At 46.8% G+C, this 19,746-nt stretch overlaps 1 protein-coding gene across 1 annotated transcript in view; it reads right to left on the bottom strand.

Moving 5' to 3' along the window:
* Nucleotides 1–19,746, bottom strand: part of LOC112073100 (lysyl oxidase homolog 3B) — a 61,023-nt gene that overhangs the window by 6,905 nt on the left and 34,372 nt on the right. The window contains 10 exon segments of the mRNA XM_070440036.1: nucleotides 666–825; nucleotides 1,304–1,993; nucleotides 3,834–4,331; nucleotides 6,633–6,803; nucleotides 9,646–9,669; nucleotides 9,671–9,801; nucleotides 17,007–17,187; nucleotides 19,014–19,070; nucleotides 19,072–19,112; nucleotides 19,320–19,414. Coding sequence (XP_070296137.1) covers nucleotides 666–825; nucleotides 1,304–1,993; nucleotides 3,834–4,331; nucleotides 6,633–6,803; nucleotides 9,646–9,669; nucleotides 9,671–9,801; nucleotides 17,007–17,187; nucleotides 19,014–19,070; nucleotides 19,072–19,112; nucleotides 19,320–19,414 — 2,048 coding nt within the window.

The following is a 19,746-nucleotide window of genomic DNA, read 5'->3' as shown; positions in this document are numbered from 1 at the left end:
CCCCCCCCCCTCAAGGACTGGAGTTGCCCATCCCCGTTCTAGATAGAACCTTCTTTTTTCTTCTTCTTGTGTAATGGGGAAACTCACCTCTTCCTCATCCAACTCATCCACCACCAATGTGTAGCACCCACCTGACTGATGCAACTCATTTGTGCCAGAATGCTCACCACACATCAGCTAGCATGTTGGAGAGGTGAGGAGTGATATACAGTATGTAAATTAGGTTAGCATTCATGCTAATTTATGGCAAATAAACACATTTAAATTTGTGCATGATCAACAATTTATAAGCGACTGATGAAATCTCATCATTCTGCCTCTGAAAAGCAGCTTGCTTAGCCTCTGACTAAAAGACACCTTACAGCTATGATAAGGCAGTACAGTAGAATACCTTAACTCAGAGAGTTATTGACTTTCTACTCTGTGCTTTTAAAGAAAAGAGAAACCTGCACGCTGCTCTTGCTGGAAGCATAGCTTGAATAAAGAGCAGTGTGCCGGTTTCTCTTTTCTTGGACGTTATTCCCTTTCAACAAGATAACTCAGATGTGAGTCTCTGTCAGGTAAGACAACCACATATCCCTGTATGGTGATAAGGGAGTAGAATACTTTGGCTCGTAGGAATATAAGCCGTGGTATTTACTTTTCTTCTTCATCCCAGTGTTTACTCACAGTGATGGCATGCATGGAGTATCCCAGGCCTAGCTGTCTGCAGACTACCATGGCCTCTTTAGTGGTCCAGCCTGCAGAGCACACCGTGCCCCACCGTGCCCCCACCTGCACCTCCACACGGCCCTCATAGTATGTCCTGCCTCCCACGATACGCACCTGTAACGGGGCCCTAAGGGAAGTCAGTGATAGGCCGCTTCCTGTGCATTTCCACTGGGGATTTTACGTCTCAGACTTATCCCCTACGACACGTCAATCAGATGGCACCTCATGTCCTGTCTGTAGTCTATCTGTGCTTCCTCTAGTCCAGTGTTTTCCAACCCTGGTCTTCCAGTACCCCAAACAGCCCAACTCCGGTCCTCCAGTACCCCTAGCAGTACACATTTTCATTGTAACCCTGGACAAGCACACCTGATTTCAACTTGTCAAGTTGAAGCCTTCAATCAAGCCTTCAATCAAGCCTTCAATGAGTTGAAGGGGGTGTACACAACAAACATGTACTGTTGGGGGTAAATGGAGGACCAGGGTTTGGGGGGGTAAATGGAGGCCCCCAAGGGATGTTGGGGGTATGTGAGGACCAGGCGTGCTTGGGGGTATGGAGGACCAGGGTGTTGGGAAATGGCAGACCGGGTATTACTGGCAGCGACCAGGTGGTGTTGGGGGTTGGTAGGACGGACGGGTGTTTGGGGGTTACTGGAGGCCAAGGGTGTTGGGGGTAATGAGGGACCAGGGTGTTGGGGGGTAATGGGAGGACAAGGAGTGTTGGGGGGTACTGGAGGACCAGGGTGTTGGGGCTGAATCGGAGGACCGAAGGGTGTTGGGGGTAATGGAGGGACCAGGGTGTTGGGGGTAATGGAGGACCAGGGGTGTTTGGGGGTACATGGAAGGACAGGGTGTACTTGGGGGACATGGAGGACAGGGTGTTGGGGGTAATGGAGGACTTCCGGGTGGGGGGGAATGGACAGGGTGTTGGGGTATGGAGGACCAGAGGTGGGTATGGAGGCGCAGGGTAGTGGTAATGGGGCAGGGTGGTATCAGGAACGAGGGTGTCTGGGTCGGTAATGGAGGGACCAGGTGTGTTAGGGGTACTTGGGAGGACCACCATGGGAAGATGTGGGGCGGTACTGTGGACGGAAGCCAGCGCGAGGAGTTTGAGGGGGGCTAAAATCAGGAGGAACAGGGTGTTGGTGTAGGGTAAATATTGTAGCCGGCGAACAAAGGGTGGGGCGTTGGGGGAGATGGAAGGAACGGCGTTGCGTTTGTGGTGGGTGACGGTAAGCGCGCACCAGGGATGTTCGGAGATGGGGGCTATATGGAGGAGGAAGCGCTAGGAGGTGTTATGAGGGGGTATTGACGACCGGAGGGTGTTTGGGGTAAGAGGACAGGTGACCAGTGGTGTGTTGGGTGGGATGGAGGAAGCATGGTGTTGGGGGGTATGGAGACCAGGCGGTTGTTTTGGGGGAGCAGATACGTTAGCCGGAGGTACTTAGGCCGACGCGACCAGGGTGTTGTGTGGTACCTGGGGACAAGTTGGCGTCTAGGGGTACTGAGGACCCCGGGCGTAATGGGGCGGGTACTGGAGGAGCGAGCGGGTGTTGGTGGGGATAACGAGTGGATCCAGAGGGGTGGGGTGTTAGGTAAGGACCAGACTGTGGTGTATGGGGGAGGATAAATTGCCGGGGAAGAAAATGGGTGGTGTTAGGGAGGGGTAATAGAAAGAGGAGGCCAAGGGCAGTGTTGGGGGGTGCTAAGGAAAGTGAGACAGTGCGTTGTCCTGTGGGGGGTAGAATTTGGAAGTGACTAGTGTTGTGCTTGGGGGTCTAATGGTAGCACGGAACCAGGGGTGGAGGTAAGTGAATTGAGCACCCAGGGTGTTGGGGGGAGCTAGGTATGGGAAGGGCGCTGTGTTGGGTACTGGGAGGAGAAGGGGTTTGGAGTTTTGAGGGGGGTGTAAATGGGAGAGCCAAGGTGTTCTGGAGTGAACTGGAGGTGACAAGGGGATGTTGGGTGGTAGATAGGAGACCTAAACTGAACTGGAGTTTGGAGGTGAGGTAATAGCTGAGGATCGCGGACCTGAGTAGCTTCGGTGTTAGGACGGTAATGGAGGCCCAGGGTGTGGGGGGTGATGGGAGGGATCCAGGTCGATGTGTGGGGGGTAATGGAGGGATCTCTAAGAAGTTAGATGTTGGAGGGTAACCGAGGGGACACTAAGGGTGTTGGGGCAGAATGTGGTCAATACGCAGAGAACCAGGTGTTGGGAGGTACTGGAGGATCAGGGGTGGTTGGGGGTACCTGGAGGCCAGTGGTGTTGGGGGTAGCTGGGGAGGACGCAGTTGGTGGCTAGAGTGGGAGTTATAGGAGGATCACGTAGGTGCTTTGGGTGGTAATTTGGAGGACCAGGGTGTTGTGGTCAACATTTGTGGAGGACCTAGTCGCGAATGTGGGAGGGAGTGTACAGTGCGGAGGACCCCAGGGTGTTTTGGAGAGGCTCAATGGAGAGAGACGGCTTACAGGAGTGGTTTGGGGAGGTTGGTAAATATGTGAGTAGGACCAGGTGATTGTACTGGTAGGGTACATGGGCCGAGTGACTATTCTGGAGGAGCTTGTATAGTGGAAACCTTATAATAGGATGCAGCAAACTCGAACAAGGGTGATAATCGAGGGTAGGGTAGGTTATAATTGGAGCAGATTGGACCAGAGCAGGGTTCGAAGTGGTAGAGGTGGAATTCAAGGGGGGTGTTGTGGGAGCTTAATGAGGGAGACCCTAGGGTGTTGGGGGGTAATATGGGAGGACCAGGGTGGATTGTGGCGGGTAATGGAGACCAGGTGCTTGGGGGTAATTCAGCCACTACCGAGAGGATAGGGAACTCAGGGTGTCACTTGGGGTGGGAGTAAATGGATGAGACCAGGGGTGTCTTTGGGGCGGGTTAATATGGTACGGAGCCCGACTCTACGAATTCTGCAGTGACTCTAGGGGTATGTTATGTGGGGGGAGTTAATTGTCAGAGGCATGGAGAGTTGACTCTAGCGCTGCTTATCTGGGAGGAATAGGTACTTATACTTGCAGAGTAGGGCGCCCAAGCAGAGGGTGTTCTCTGTGGGGACCAAATTTGGAGGTATAATGGAGGCCACAACGTGAGCTGCAATTTGCCGCGGCTGGTACTCACCTGGAAGGACCCAAGGGTGTATGGGGTGGGTAAAAGCGAAGGAACCAGGGATGTTCTGTGTGGGCGTACTTGGAGGACCAGGAGTGTTGGGGGGTAAATGGAAGGACCAGGGTGTTTTGGGGGTAATATAGCGAGGTAACCAGGAGTGGATATCGCGGTGGTGACTGAGAAGCGACCACGGGCTGTTGGGTCGGGTAAATGGAGGGCGCCATGGTAGTTGGAAGGCTCATAACTCGGACGAACAGGAGTGCTGTTGGTGTTAAAGGAGGACAGGGTGTTGGGTTTGAGGTGAATGGAGGACCATGGGTGTTGGGGAGGAACTGACGAGTGACCAGGAGTGGGGGGTATGAGTGTGAAGCCAGGGTGTGGGGGGTAATGGTAGGACCAGGGTGTTGGGGGTACTGGACGTGACCTAGGGTGTTGGGGGGAGGGAGGACCAGCGGTGTACTTGCTAGGGGTGAGGCGGTTATGGCACCAGGTGTCTGTCATGGGAAGGTACTGGAGGACCCAGGGTGTGGGGGGTAATGGGAGGACCAGGGGTGTTGGGTGGGTATATTAGAAGAGAGACCACTGGTGGTTGGTGGGTCACGGAGGTAGGGGCACCCGCAGTTGGTTGGCGGGGTACGCTAGGAGGACCAGGGGTTGGGGAGTAATGGAGGACCAGGCGCTGTTGGGAGGGTACCTCTGAGAGCGCACCCTAGGTGGTGTGGGTACCGGTGCAATGGTAGGACGCACCAGGTCGTGCGCGCCACGGGTAATCGGAGGAACCTATGGTGCCGTATTGTGTGTGAGATGGAGTGCAAACACAAGGAGCGACTAGTTTGGTGGTAATGGAGGACAGGGTATTGGGCGCGTGTAAGTGGAGGTATTCCAAGGGTTGTTGGGGGACTCTGGAGGACCAGGGGTGTTTGGGGTCGCGCGGTACTGAGGATCAGGGTTGTACCCATGGCGATCGTCGGTCATGACGGGAACCAGTTTGGTTGTTGGCTAAGTATGCTAGAGGAGTGACTCGAAGGAGTGCCTTTGTGGAACACCGGGTAATGGGAACAAGGGTGTGGGGAGAGGGAAGGACCAGGTGTGTGTGGGAGATAAGCTCGGAGGATAGGAACCAGGGGTGTTGGGGCGTGTAGCTGGAGCCTAATGCGGCACATTCCCAGGGTGCTTGGGGGGAGGGTTGAGCGTAACTGACGCGGCTAAGACGTAAGTTGGGGTTCTTGGGCAGGAGGTAATGGAGGAACCATGGGTGCAATTGGCGGATGGTACTGGAGGACCAAGGCTGTTGGGGGGTAACTGGAGACCAGGGTTGTGTGGGGGTAAAGTGGAGGACCGGTGTGGCGTACTGGAGACCAGGGTGTTTGGGGGGTAATGAGGACCAGGGTGTTGGGGGTACTGGAGACCAGGTGTGTTGGGGGTACTAGAGGACAGGGTGATTGGGGGAGCGTAGGACAGTGGAGGGTAAGAGACCAGGGTTTGGGGGGTAATGAGACCAGGGTGGTTGGGGGTAATGGAGGACGTCTATGGGGCGTAAGGCGACAGGTTTTGGGGGGTACTGGAGGACCAGGGCGTTTTGGGGGGGGGAGTTTTTTAATTTGGAAACGGGAGAGAAAACACAACCCCGCAAGTGGGGGGTTTTATGTTTTGGGGCCCGGCTTGGGGGTTGCCTAAATGGGGAAGAAAAGGAAGAAAAAACCCGCGGAGAGGGTTTTTATGGTTTTTGTTTTTTTTTTGTGGGGGTAATGGAAGGACCAGGGACGGTGGGTGGTAACTGGAAGGCACCAGGGTTTGGGGGGTAATAGGAGGACCAGCATGGAGGACCAGGGTGTTGGGGGGTACTGGAGGACCAGGGTTGGGAAACACTGCTCCTATCCACACGTGTCAAACACCAGTCCTTGAGGGCCCAGTGTCTCATAGAACTACATGTCAGTCCTGAGGGCCCAGTGTCTCATAGAACAACATGTCAGTCCTGAGGGCCCAGTGTCTCATAGAACAACATGTCAGTCCTGAGGGCCAGGGGGTTTGCAGATGCAGCAGCATTAGTCATTAGACTCATAGAACAACATGTCAGAATGAACATGTCAGGGTGAGTCATGGAGCGGGGGAGCCACATTGGTTCCTTCCTGGTGGGTTGGGAGAACCAATGAGGTGTCGCCACCTGGCATTTAGGCCAGCGGGATTTAGGCTTAGTCTAAACCAGTGGTATTAAAGAAATTTAAGTGAGGACCTAATTTTTTCCACCAGAATTTCTGGGGCCGGAATTTTTTTCATCTCTCCTATCATAATTGAGAGAACAAATACATACATTTTCTCAATAAAATTTTATTTTTAAATTATCTTTCTCAATATGGAATGGAGTTTGCATATTGTCCCATAAAATGATCGGTACTCTGCATTTTTGGTTTTAAAATTTGACGACCGCACTGCAATTACCCAGCTTTGAATACCACCGGTCTAATGGTTTAAGACGGTGGGTTCCCGAGTGAGAGGTCCGCGGACCATATCTGACTCGTTACACTATCATGAGGGGATTCATGTATTATCATGATTGGTTGAGGGGATTCATGTATTATCATGATTGGTTGAGGGGATTCATGTAATATCATGATTGGTTGAGGGGATGTACGTGTGTTCTATAGTTGCCATGGTAAGTGAGGTTGGAGATTCATGGTACTTGTAGTCCATGGTTATAACCTGTTTTAAGCATATTATATTAGCAGTGGAAAAGCAGTTAGCTTGGCTAATAGACCAACTTGCAGGCCGTTGTTAGCGTAGCCTAGCCATTAGCTTGGTTAATAAACCTACTTGCAGGCCGTTGTTAGCGTAGCCTAGCCCCAGCTGTCTGCAGGCCACCATGGCCTCCTTGGTGCCCCAGGTCCCTCCACAGATCAGGCCCCAGCTCCTGGTCCCGTTAGCCTCTGTGCTCAGCACCTCCACGCGCCCCTCATACCGCGTACGGCCCCCTGTCAGGCGGATCTGTGGTTGGGCAGACCGGTTAGGAAGCGGAGGGCGGGTGTGTACGAGTATGAGTGCGGAGATGGGGGAAGTATGGTCTGGCTGAATACAGGACATTTAGCCACACTCTTCGAAAGAAAGGGTTCCAAAAGGGTTCTTCGTCTGTCCCCATAGGATAACCTTTTTGGTTCCAGGTAGAACCCTTTTTGGTTCCAGGTAGAACCCTTTTTGGTTCCAGGTAGAACCCTTTTGGGTTCCAGGTAGAACCCTTTTGGGTTCCAGGTAGAACCCTTTTTGGTTCCAGGTAGAACCCTCTGTGGAAAGGTTCTAGATACAGTGCATTCGGAAAATATTCAGACCCCTTGATTGTTTCCCACATTTTGTTACGTTACATCTTTATTCTAAAATGTATTCAATGGATTCTTTCCCTCATCAATCTACATACAATACCCCATAATTATTATATATTTTTTTATATTCCATTTACATAAGTATTAAGACCCATTCTTCTCTGGAGATCCTCTCAAGCTCTGTCAGGTTGGATGGGGAGCGTCGCTGAACAGCTATTTTCAGGTCTCTCCAGAGATGTTCGATCGGGTTCAAGTCCGGGCTTATCCTGAAGCCACTCCTGCATTGTCTTGGCTGTGTGCTTTGGGTCGTTGTCCTGTTGGAAGGTGAACCTTCGCCCCAGTCTGAGGTACTGAGCGCTCTGGAGCAGGTTTTCATCAATGATCTCTCTGTACTTTGCTCCGTTCATCTTTCCCTCGATCCTGACTAGTCTCCGAGTCCCTGCTGCTGAAAAACATCCCCACAGCATGATGCTGCCACCACCATGCTTCATCATAGGGATGGTGCTGGGTTTCCTCCAGACGTGACGCTTGGCATTCAGGCCAAATAGTTCAATCTTGGTTTCATCAAACCAGATAATCTTGTTTCTCATGGTCAGAGTCCTTTAGTTGCATTTTGGCAAACTCCAAGCGGGCTGTCATGTAACTTTTACTGAGGAGTGGCTTCTGTCTGGCCACTCTACCATAAAGGCCTGATTGGTGGAGTGCTGCAGAGATGGTTGTCCTTCTGGAAGGTTCTCAGATCTCCACAGAGGAACTCTGGAGCTCTGTTAGAGTGACCATAGGGTTCTTGGTCATCTCCCTGACCAAGGCCCTTCTCCCCCGATTGCTCTGTTTGGCCGGTAGGCCAACTCTAGGAAGAGTCTTGGTGGTTCCAAACTTCTTCCATTTAAGAAGGATGGAGGCCACTGTGTTCTTGGGGACCTTCAATGCTGCAGAAATGGTTTGGTACCCTTCCCCAGATCTGTGCCTCGACACAATCCTGTCTCAAGGCTCTACGGACATTCCTTCGACCTCATGGCTTGGTTTTTGCTCTGAAATGCACTGTCAACTGTGGGACCTTATATAGACAGGTGTGTGCCTCTCCAAATCATGTCCAATCACCTGAATTTACCACAGGTGGACTCCAATGAAGTTGTAGAAACATCTCAAGGATGATCAATGGAAACAGGATGCATCTGAGCTCAATTTTGAGTCTCATAGCAAAGGTTCTGAATACTTATGTAAATAAGGTATATCTGTTATTTAAAAAAAAATTTTTTTACACTTGCAGACGTTTCTAAAAACTTGTTTTCACCTTGTCATTATGGTTTATTGTGTGTAGATTGATGAAGATTTTTATTTATTTAATCCATTTTAGAATAAGGCGGCAACGTAACAAAATGTGCAAAAAGTCAAGGGGTCTGAATGCACTGTAGCACCTTGTTTTCTAAGAGTGTAGACATACTATGTCTGCATCTCAAATGGCACCCTATTCCCTATATAGTGCACTACTATAGACCAGGGCCCTATGGAACCCTATTCCCTATATAGTGCACTACTTTAGACCAGGGCCCTATAGAACCCTATTCCCTATATAATGCACTACTATTGAACAGGACTAATTGGGTGCTATGCTTTAGGTTAAGGGTTTCTGAAGCTCTTTGTTGTGCATCTAATGTTATGTATTGTTAAAGACATGTATTGTTATATATTGTTAAAGGCCTCTATTGTTAAATGCATCTATTGTTATGTAAAGGCATGTGTTTGATGAGAGTAAAGGATGTCATTACACACATCACATAGTCAGGATGCGTCCAGGTTTTACATCTCTCATCACAATACTACTTAACATTGTATTTGAGCATTATGCAGGCACATGACATTTCTGCCCTGAGTTCGGAATCGAAATCACCTCGCTGTGTCAATAAACTGTTAAAAATTTCACAGTAAATATAATACCCCCCCCCCCAACCACCCAATTTGCTTAACTAACTTTTCTTAGGCCTAGATTCAATCTTGTAGTGCTGAAATCCACAGTATAGCACCATTTAAATTGAAAGGCAATGTTTCCCGCGTCCCGTAACAATGTTTACGGTAAAACACGTATTACGGTAAAACACTAGTATTACGGTAAAACACTGTATTACGGTAAAACACTGTATTACGTTACAACGCTGTATTACGTAAACACTGTATTACCGGTAAAACACTGTATTACGGTTAAAACACTGTACACGGTAAACACTGTATTAACGGTAAAACACGTATTATCGGTAAAACACTGTATTACGGTAAAACACTGTATTACGGTGCTCGATCAAATGTTCCCTTAATATTTCAATCACGCTATACGCGGATCTTCAGCGCTACTAGTTATACTAGTTAATATGTGTAATCTGTATGATCACAAGAACATCATCTTGTCAACTAACAGGATCAACGTGTTTTCCAGGGTAAAAACAGGAGATGACCATAACTGTTCATAAACAGAATGGAACGGCAACTGAGTTTAAATGTAATAGTTAGTCTCTGACCGAGTTTCTCCAGAGCATGTATGCGCGTGTTGCCACTCACAGCGGCGTCTTCTACATGCTGGCAGTCCTCTGACGTTATGTTCTTAAAGCCGCAGTCCCACATCGACTTCTCCGTCCCCAGACACTGGACCTCGTTCATGTGGATGGGACCCATCCCTAAAGAAAGAAAGAAAGAAAGAAAGAAAGAAGAAAGAAAGAAAGAAAGAAAGAAAGAAAGAAAGAAGAAAGAAAGAAAAGAAAGAAAGAAAGAAAGAAAGAAAGAAAGACAGACAGACAGACAGACAGACCACGACACACACAACACCACACACGAGAAAGACAGACAGACAGACAGACAGACGAGACAGACAGACAGACAGACAGACAGACAGACAGACAGACAGACAGACAGACAGACAGACAGACAGAAGACACAGACACAGACACAGACACAGACAGACAGAACAGGCAGACACACACACACACAGAAAGACACTGCTGTAAGAAACGTTATGTGTCAAGATGTGTAGAAAACCTTAAACGAATCCAAAAGCATTTTAAAAGACAGTGGTACTCATAGGAAATCCCAGGTCATAGGTGTCTATAATACTGTAAGGGGTTCTTCCACATAGAAGATCATAGGAAATCCCAGCCATTTTTTATTTAATTTGTATTTGTATTTCACCTTCATTTAACCAGTAGGCGAGGAGTGAAACAAGTTCTCATTTACAACTGCGACCTGGCCAAGATAAAAGCGACACAAACACAAACACAAAGTTACACATGGAATAAACAAACATACAGTCAATAATACAGTAGAACAAAAGAAAACAAAAAGTCTATATACAGTGAGTGCAAATGAGGTAAGATAAGGGAGTTAAGGCAATAAATAGGCCATGGTGGCGAAGTAATTACAATATAGCAATTAAACACTGGAATGTAGATGTGCAGAAGATGAATGTGCAAGTAGAGATACTGGGGTGCAAAGGAACTAGATAAATAAATACAGCATGGGAATGGAGGTAGTGGATGGGGCTGTTACGGATGGGTTATTTACAGGTGCAGTGATCTGTGAGCATAGTTTCTATAATACTGTAAGGCAGGGTGTCAAACTCAAATACCCAGTGGGCCAAAATGTAAACCTGAAAACAAGTCGCGGGCCAACATTGAACAAATGAACCTTTTAATATGGACCCAAACAAGTTTTGCTTTAACATTGAATATGGAACAAGCATCGCTTATTACCATACAATATATAATTTAATAGTGGGACATGCAAAATCGAAATGTGAAAAAAAACATCAATGGCATTCATTTATTAAATAAATAAAATTTAAATAAAAATCGTATGCCTCTTTTCTATTGCAGCCTTCTGATTTAAATACCAAAATAAACTTTTTCACTGGCTAATAATTTTACAAATAAAATGATAATAAATCAATCAACCATTCAAGCCCATGCCTTGTAGCAAGAAAATAGTGCAAAAGAAAACGTTAATTATTGCACACTGATCTAATCTGATGTGCCCAAGCAGATACCCGGCATCTCTTCTTGGATGCTAGTTCATCAATGTCTGGGTCAGGCTCTGAGCTGAAGAAATCCTCAGTATCGGCGAAGGTGTTCATCAGTCAGACGTCTCCTGTGAGTGTTTTTTGGTCATCTTCATCGAGGGAAAAGTTGCTCGCATAGATAAGCTGCTGCGAACATGGAGAGCATCTGAGCAGCTTGGGTGCGGAGCTGAGGCATTGTGTCAGGGATGAACCGTGGAAACTGTGCGGCGCCCACAGCATCATACTTTGACTTCAGCGTGTTGTTGCATGCTGTGATGTTTATGGGGGATGGTTCAATCAGCTCCATTTGGATGTGGTGGTGCAGTCCACATCAACTCGCGAAGGATTACTAAGCAGTTCAAACCACATTTGACGGACGAAGTCGGCAAATCGCCGGCTAAACTCAGCGGCGAGAACACTGAGTTTTTCGCAAACTGTGCGCATGGAACACGGCGGTAGAGACTGCGCTTTTATGTTTGGCAGCAGGGAAAATGGCAATGGTTTCCTTGCAGCATCTGATTCTCCCACAGGCACAGTTTAGTTTTAAAGGCCCTCACTGCAGCGTACATGTCTGTGATGATGCGCCCCCGCCCCTGAAGCTGTAGGTTCAGCGCATCGAGATGGCTCGAGATGTCACAGAGAAAGATATTCTGCCTCCCACTTGTCCAGAAAGCTCCTGTTTTCTGCCTTCTTTTCGCCATTTTTGGAAGGGATAGCGCGCTGACAGTTGTAGCGTCTATGTTGCTTGACTACTGTCACAGAGGAGAGGGCGTTTCTGGGTCTGTCCTGATTGCGCGCGCGAAAACAACAGCAGAGCATTATGGGATTCGTAGTATTAGCGGTGAATGCGCTGTATAATACCGGCGGGCCAGCTCTAGTAGTAATTTATTATTGTCTCGCGGGCCAAATATAATTACCCCGCGGGCCAAATTTGGCCCGCGGGCCAGAGTTTAAAACCCATGCTGTAAGGGGTTCTAAATAGAAGACTATAGGAAATCCCAGGTCATAATGTCTATAATACTGTAATAAGCTCACATAGTTAATGTGAGGTAAAGGTAAAACACTTCATTGTGAGGTAAAGAACATGGTAAACACTTTATTATGAGGTAAAGAACAGGGTAAAACACTTCATTGTGAGTAAAGAACAGGGTAAAAACACTTCATTATGAGGTAAAGAAACGGGTAAAACACTTCATTGTGAGGTAAAGAACAGGGTAAACACTTCATTGTGAGGTAAAGAACAGGGTAAAACACTTCATTATGAGTGTAAAGAACAGGGTAAAACACTTAATTGTGAGGTAAAGAACAGGGTAAAACAGGGTAAAACTTCATTGTGAGGTAAAGAACAGGGTAAAACACTCCATGTGAGGTAAAGAACAGGGTAAAACACTTCATTGTGAGGTAAAGAACAGGGTAAACACTTCATTGTGAGGTAAAGAACAGGGTAAAACACTTCATTGTGAGGTAAAGAACAGGGTAAAACACTCCATTGTGAGGTAAAGAACAGGGTACACTCATTAGTGAACGACTAAGTATAAGGGCTTGAGATAAAAGTGAGATAAATTAAAAGCAGATTTTTGCTGAACACAGATTGCTTTGTGGGAATCAGTCTGGGAAGACAGTGGTTTAGGTCTACTGGAATTACTTTGTTCTTAGGGAAACCACAACAAACACTTGAATACATTTTTGGGAGAAATCATTACCAAAAGCATATTTCTTTCCAACCTCCTATGACATTTATTTTAAATAAAAAGAAGGAAACATCTCACCATGGTCGATGTGTGTAATACCACTAATATATATACACTACCAGTCAAAAGTTTGTACAGCTACTCATTCAAGTTTTTTAAAACTATTTTCTACATTGTAGAATAATAGTGAAGACATCAAAACTATGAAATAACACATATGGAATCATGTAGTGACCAAAAAAGTGTTAAAAACAAATGAACATTATTGGCATTCTCTCAACCAGGTAGCCACCTGGAATGCATTTCAATTAACAGGTGTGCCTTGTTAAAAGTTAATTTATGGAATTTCTTTCCTTCTTAATCCGTTTGAGCCATTCAGTTGTGTTGTGATAAGGTAGGGTTGGTATTACATTTACATTTAAGTCATTTAGCAGACGCTCTTATCCAGAGCGACTTACAAATTGGTGCATTCACCTTACGGAAGATAGCCCTATTTGGTAAAATAAAAAGTCCATATTATGGCAAGAACAGCACAATTGAGCAAAGAGAAACCACAGTCCACCATTACTTTAAGACATGAAGGTCAGTCAATACAGAAAATTTCAAGAACTTTGAAAGTTTCTACAAGTGCAGTCGCAAAAACCATCAAGCGCTGTGATGAAGCTGGCTCTCAAAAAGACCGCCACAGGAAAAGAAGACCCAGAGTTACCTCTGCTACAGACGATACGTTCATTAGAGTTACCAGCCTCAGAAATTGCAGCCCAAAAACATGCTTCATTGAGTTCAAGTAACAGACACATCTCAACATCAACTGTTCAGAGGAGACTGTGTGAATCAAGCCTTCATGGTTGAATTGTTGCAAAGAAACCACTACTAAAGGACACTAATAATAAGAAGAGACTTGCTTGGGCCAAGAAACACAAGCAATGGACATTAGACCAGGAAATATGTCCTTTGGTTTGATGAGTCCAAATTTGAGATTTTTGATTCCAACCACCGTGTCTTTGTGAGACACAGAGGAGGTGAACGGATGATGGAGGAGGAGGTGTGATGGTGTGGGGGTGCTTTGCTGGTGACACTGTCTGTGATTTATTTAGAATTCAAGGCACACTTAATCAGCATGGCTACCACAGCATTCTGCAGCGATACGCCATCCCATCTGGTTTGCGCTTAGTGGGACTATCATTTGTTTTTCAACAGGACAATGACCCAACACACCTCCAGGCTGTGTAAGGGCTATTTGACCAAGAAGGAGAGTGATGGAGTTCTGCATCAGATGACCTTGCCTCCACAATCACCCGACTTCAACCCAATTGAGATGGTTTGGGATGAGTTGGACCGCAGAGTGAAGGAAAAACAGTCAACAAGTGCTCAGCATATGTGGGAACTACATCAAGACTGTCGGAAAAGCATTCCAGGTGAAGCTGGTTGAGAGAATACCAAGAGTTTGCAAAGTTGTCATCAAGGCAAAGGCTGGCTACTTTGAAGAATCTAACATCTAAAATATATTTTGATTTGTTAAACACTTTTTTGGTTACTACATGATTCCATATGTGTTATTTCATAGTTTTGATGTCTTCACTATTATTCTACAATGTAGAAAATATGAAAAATAAAGAAAAACCCTTGAATGAGTAGGTGTGTCCAAACTTTTGACAGGTACTGTGTTTACACAGAGTATACAAAACATTAAGAATACCTGCTCTTTCCATGACATGGACTGACCAGGTGAATCCAGGTGAAATGTATGATCCCTTATTGATGTCACTTGTTAAATCCACTTCAATCAGTTTAGATGAAGGGGAGGAGACAGGTTAAAGAAGGATTTTTAAGCCTTGAGACAATTGAGACATGGATATATGTAAGTGTAAGTGCCTTACAAAATATGTAAGTGCCTATGGTAGTAGGTTCCAGGCACACCGGTTTGAGTGTGTCAAGAACTGCAATGCTGCTGGGTTAATGCCCAACAGTTCCCTGTGTGTATCAATTATTATTATTATTTTATTCTTCTTTATTTAACTAGGCAAGTCAGTTAAGAACTAATTCTTATTTACAATGACCAGCCCAAACCCGGACAATGTAGGGGCTAATTGTGTGCCGCCCTACGGGACTCCCAATCACGGCCGGTTGTGATACAGCCTGGATTCGAACCAGGGTGTCTGTAGTGACGCCTCAAGCACTGAAATGCAGTGCCTTAGACCGCTGCTCCACTCGGGAGCCCTATCAAGAATGGCGCCCCACCCAAAAGACATCCAGCCAAATGAACACAAGGAAGCATTGGAGTCAATTGAGGCTCTTCTACGGGGGGTGAAACTCAATATTAGGAATGTACTCAGAACCCTTTGAATTTTCCACATTTTGTTACATTAGAGCCTTAATCTAAAATGGAATAAAATGGACACAATACCCCATAATGATAAAGCGAAAACAGGTTTTTAGACATTTTTACAAATTTATAAAAAATAAATTAAATTAGAAAACCAATTATTTACATAAGTATTCAGACCCTTTGCTATGAGACTCTAAAGTGAGCTCAGGTGCTTCCTGTTTCCGTTGATCATCCTTGAGATGTTTCTACAACTTGATTGGAGTCCACCTGTGGTAAATTCAATTGATTGGACATGATTTGGAAAAGCACACACCTGTCTATATAAGGTCCCATAATTGACAGTGAAAGTCACAGCGAACAGCCACGAGGTCGAAGGAATTGTCCATAGAGCTCCAACACAGGATTGTGTTGAGTCACAGATGTGGGGAAGGGTACCAAAACATTTCTACAGCATTGAAGGTACCCAAGGACACAGTGGTCTCCATGATTCTTACATGGAAGAAGTTTGGAACCGCCTAGAGCTGGTCGCCCGGCCAAACTGAGCAAACGGGGGAGAAGGGCCTTGGTCAGGGAGGTGACCAAGAACCCGATGGTCACTCTGAAAGAGCTCCAGAGTTCCTCTGTGAAGATGGGAGAACCTTCCATAAGGATAACCAGACGGAAGCCACTCCTCAGTAAAAGGCAAATGAGAGCCCACTTGGAGTTTGCCAAAAGGCACCTAAAGGACTCTCAGACCATGAGAAACAAGATTCTCTGGTCTGATGAAACCAAGATTGAACACTTTGGCCTGAATGCCAAGCGTCATGTCTGGAGGAAACCTGGCACCATCCCTATGGTGAAGCATGGTGGTGGCAGCATCATGCTGTGTGGATGTTTTTCAGCGGCACGGACTGGGAGACTAGTCAGGATCAAGGGAGAGATCCTTCATGAAAACCTGCTCCAGAGCGCTCAGGACCTCAGACTGGGACAAAGGTTCACCTTCCAACAGGACAATGACCCTAACACACAGCCAAGACAACACAGGAGTGGCTTTGGGACAAGTCTCTGAATGTCCTTGAGTGGCCCAGCCAGAGCCCGGACTTGAACCTGATCGAACATCTCTGGAGACACCTGAAAATAGCTGTGCAGCAACGCTCCCCATCCAGCCTGACAGAGCTTGAGAGGATCTGCAGAGAAGAATGGGAGAAACTCCCCAAATACAGGTGTGCCAAGCTTGTAGCGTCATAACCAAGAAGACTCAAGGCTGTAATCGCTGCTAAAGGTGCTTCAACAAAGTACTGAGTGAAAGGTCCTGATACTTAGGGAAATGTGAAATTTCAGTTTCTTATAAATTAACAACATTTTCTAAAAAACTGTTTTTTTCTTCGTCATTATGGGGTATTGTGATGTCATGATGGGGTATTGTGATGTCATGATGGGGTATTGTGATGTCATGATGGGGTATTGTGATGTCATTATGGGGTATTGTGATGTCATTATGGGGTATTATGTGTAGATTGATGAGGGGAAAAAAACAATTTAATCTATTTTAAAATAAGGCTGTAACGTAAAACAAAATGTGGGAAAGGTAATGGTGTCTCAATGCTTTCCCGAAGGCACTGTGTATACACATGTTTTAGGTGTTTTAACACTTTATAGAGACAAGTTGGAAGTCAAAGGGAGAGATTGTAAGATGAACAGTGGGAAGGGGACACAGGGTTTGAACCCCGGTCTTAAGTTGGACATCGTATATGTGACTGTTCTGGGAGTGTAACCACTACACCAAGCATCTGCACAAATCCATCGACCTAGTAGACAGTGCTCAGTCCTCACCTTCTCCCATGCGAGCCCCAGTCAGAGCCTCCTTGGCGGATCCGAAGCCCAGCTCCCTGCACACCACGCTGGCTGACAGCAGGGTCCAACGGTCGTCACACACCGTGCCCCACTCATTGTTCCTCAGCACCTCCACTCTGCCCTCACCCAGCTTGGCACCACCCTTCAGCCTCACCGTGCTCTGGTGGGAGAGGAGAGCAAGGGAAGAGAGAGATTACAGTTTAACTCACTGTGTTCTACAGACAGGAGACAGTTAACTCACTGTGTTCTCACAGACAGGATACAGTTAACTCACTGGTTCTACAGACAGGATACAGTTAACTCACTGTGTCTACAGACAGGATACAGTTAACTCACTGTGTTCTACAGACAGGATACAGTTACTCACTGTGTTCTCAACAGACGGATACAGTTAACTCACTGTGTTCTACAGACAGGAGACAGTTAACTCACTGTGTTCTACCAGACAGGATACAGTTAATCACTGTGTTCTACAGACAGGATACAGTTAAACTCACTGTGTTCTACAAACGGAGACAGTTAACTCACTGTGTTCTACAGACAGGAGACAGTTAACTCACTGTGTTTACAGACAGGAGACAGGTTAACTCACTGTGTTCTACAGACAGGAGACAGTTAACTCACTGTGTTCTACAGACAGGAGACAGGTAACTCACTGTGTTCTACAGACAGGAGACAGTTAACTCACTGTTTCTACAAACAGGAGGCGTTAACACACTGTGTTCTACAGCACAGGATAAGTTAACTCACTGTGGTTCTACGACAGGAGACAGGTAACTCACTGTGTTCTACATACAGGAGACAGTTAACTCACTGTTCTCAAACAGGAGGCAGTTAACTCACTGTGTTCTACAGACAGGATACAGTTAACTCACTGTGTTTCTAACAGACGGAGACAGGTAACTCACTGTGTTCTCATACAGGAGGACAGTTTAACTCACTGTTTCTACAAACAGGAGAGCAGCTTAACTCACTGATTCGTGTTTCTACAGACAGGTACAGTTAACTCGACTGTGGTTCTACCTAACAGGAGACAGTAACTCTGTGTTCTACAGACGGAGCAGTAACTCACTGGTGTTCTAAGAGCAGTTAACTCACTGTGTTCTACGACAGGAGGCAGTTAACTCACTGTGTTCTAGCAGACAGGAGAGCAGGTAATCACTGTGTTCTACATACAGGAGACAGTTAATCACTGTTCTACAATACAGGAGGCAGTTAACTCACTGTGTTCTGTACAGACAGGATACAGTTAATCACTGTGTTCTACATACAGGAGACAGTTAACTCACTGTGTTCTATCAGACAGGAGACAGGTAACTCACTGTGTTCTACATACAGGAGCAGTTAACTCACTGTTCTACAAACAGGAGGCAGTTAACTCACTGTGTTGCTACAGACACGGATACCAGTTAACTCACTGTGTTCTACAGTCAGGAGACAGTTAACTCACTGTGTTCTAAGACAGACAGTGTACAGACTAGTGTAATCTCACTGTGTTCTCCACAGACAGCGAGACAGTTAACTCACTGTGTTCTACAGACAGGAGACAGGTAACTCACTTGTGTTTCTACGACAAGGAGACAGTTAACTCACTGTGTTCTACATGACAGGAGGCAGTAACTCACTGTGTTCTACAGACAGGATCCAGTTAACTCACCTGTGTTCTACAGACAGGAGGCAGTTAACTCACTGTGTTTCACTAGCGTACAGGAGAAGTTATCACGTGTCTACACGCATGGAGTACTACTGTGTCTCACAGATACGTAACTGTTTAATACCAATAAGCAGAACCAGGTGGTTTATGAGACTCAGAAGCTGGTGTTCTACAGGACCAGGGTTAAGTAAAGCTAAAATCTGACGCCAGTAAGTCTCGTGTCAATACGGGCAAGACAAATAACAAACTGGCCAGACTTGCTAGTTGAAGCAGATATGACTCAAGTCTAGCAATGCCTAGTGTCTCACACACACATTGACTACTAGAATTACGGTAGTTTTGAGGCTGCTCTTCTTCAGTCGATGTTCTGGTACGTACTGGGGTCCGGGTGATACAGCTGACCTCGGCTGGCATATCCACCTTCACACACGCTGTGGCATTAACCGTACGGAGTGAGAGAGACTCAGAAATTAATGTAAAATACACAGAATATACTCACAAAATAAGCCACAGGGAATATATTCAACATAACTACTTGGTCTGATCATCGGCGCCTGTTTGTGAGGTATGTCTATGATGCTTTTAAATCGTGGTCTGAGAGTCCAATCTCCTGCTCATAATTCACCCTTTTGTTGGACTCCAGGGGGCCAGGCTGCCCAGGTGGACCTCAGTGCGCAATACAGGCACAAGAGTGGAGGCGGTACCGGGTGCTTCTGACGCTCTGTGTTCAGGTCTGGGAGGGGTGTTGAATGGGGGAGGCAGGAGGAGAGGGGGAGGTGGGGGAGGAGGGAGGAGGAGTGAGGAGGATGGAGGAGAGGAGAAGGAGAGAGGAGGGAGGAGGAGGAGAAGAAGAGGAAGGAGGAGGAAGAGGAGGAAGAGGAGCGAGGGGCAGGAGGACGGGGGAGGAAGGAGGGGGGGGAGAAGGGAGTGGGGGAGGAGGGAGGGGGAGGAGGAGGGGCATGGGAGGGAGAGGAGCGAGGAGGAAGCAGGAGGAGGGGCAGGAGGAGGAGGGGAGGGGAAGAGGAGGAGGAGGGGGTGGGAGGAGGGAGGAGGGGGGGAGGAGGA

The sequence above is a fragment of the Salvelinus sp. IW2-2015 genome, unplaced genomic scaffold (assembly GCF_002910315.2).
Source record: "Salvelinus sp. IW2-2015 unplaced genomic scaffold, ASM291031v2 Un_scaffold2145, whole genome shotgun sequence".
In the NCBI taxonomy this organism is placed as follows: domain Eukaryota; kingdom Metazoa; phylum Chordata; class Actinopteri; order Salmoniformes; family Salmonidae; genus Salvelinus; species Salvelinus sp. IW2-2015.
Note: the sequence above shows the minus strand (reverse complement) of the source record. Positions and strands in the feature narration are given on the sequence as shown.